Source organism: Aplysia californica, unplaced genomic scaffold (genome assembly GCF_000002075.1).
Source record: "Aplysia californica isolate F4 #8 unplaced genomic scaffold, AplCal3.0 scaffold00268, whole genome shotgun sequence".
NCBI lineage: Eukaryota > Metazoa > Mollusca > Gastropoda > Aplysiida > Aplysiidae > Aplysia > Aplysia californica.
The window spans coordinates 817,666-818,627 of NW_004797538.1; the positions used below are offsets into that span (position 1 = coordinate 817,666).

At 39.8% G+C, this 962-nt stretch overlaps 1 protein-coding gene across 1 annotated transcript in view; it reads right to left on the reverse strand.

The window, feature by feature from the left end:
* The window catches only part of LOC101849298 (F-BAR and double SH3 domains protein 2), an 81,716-nt gene that overhangs the window by 73,727 nt on the left and 7,027 nt on the right, over nt 1-962 (reverse strand). The window contains exon 3 of the mRNA XM_013084021.2: nt 454-618. Coding sequence (XP_012939475.2) covers nt 454-618 — 165 coding nt within the window. The remainder of the gene's footprint in view (nt 1-453; nt 619-962) is intronic.

Below are 962 nucleotides of genomic sequence, written 5' to 3' on the forward strand. Positions count from 1 at the left end.
TCATCATCACCATCATCATCGCATGAGATGGTATCAGAACTTTGTGAACGAAGAGCTCAACCCACGTTGCCGAAGATGCTACCATAAAAACGAGGATGTCGAACTATGTTTGAATGTCCAGGAACTAGTGCTAGGCGGTTAGGTTCCGGGTTATTGAAAGCTAGGAATCGTAGGAATCGACTCCGAACCCAATTACTTTCTTTCAAATGATGTGATTTCTTTGGGTGGTTACCTGCTGGTTGGCTGCGAACATCTTCAGGGTTTATGGTAACATTGCTTTCGGAACACAACGAAGCATCAACTTTAAAAAAAAAAAAGAAAAAAAAAAGAAGAAGATTTTAATGATCAAAGTAACTGCTAACCGTTGGTTTACGTAAAAAGGAGTCGGAATTTTTCTTACGTAGCATTAATCGCGGAAATCGGTTCCGGAATCGATCCTAAGCCCAGCTCTACCGCAAAGTGTTTAAGTCGAAACACACCTGAGTGTCAAATGGGAACATAAGTACGTTGAGCTTGCACATAGATTTGATGACCACAGGAAGCAGTGAGGTCACTCGCCCGGTACTGTACACATTGATTCTGTAGGCATCCATGTCGTTACCGAGCTTCGATTCAGCACTGTAAAAAAAATTTTAAAAATAAAGTGCATGAAAGTGCTCAAGACAGCGGATGCATTTCGTTCCAAGTGGGTTGGGACAGAGGGGGGGGGGGTAGGAGGTAGGAACAAAATAGAAATAATGATGATATCGATGGTGTAAATGATAGTAGTAGTAGCAGTAGTAGTGGTATTAGTAGTAATTGTAGTAGTAGAGGTAGCAGTAGCAGTATTAGTAGTAGTCATCGTCGTCGTTGTAGTAGTAGAAGTAATAATAATAACAATGATAATAATAATAATGATGATGATAATGATACTACTACTACTACTACTACTACTACTACTACTACTACTACTACTACTACTA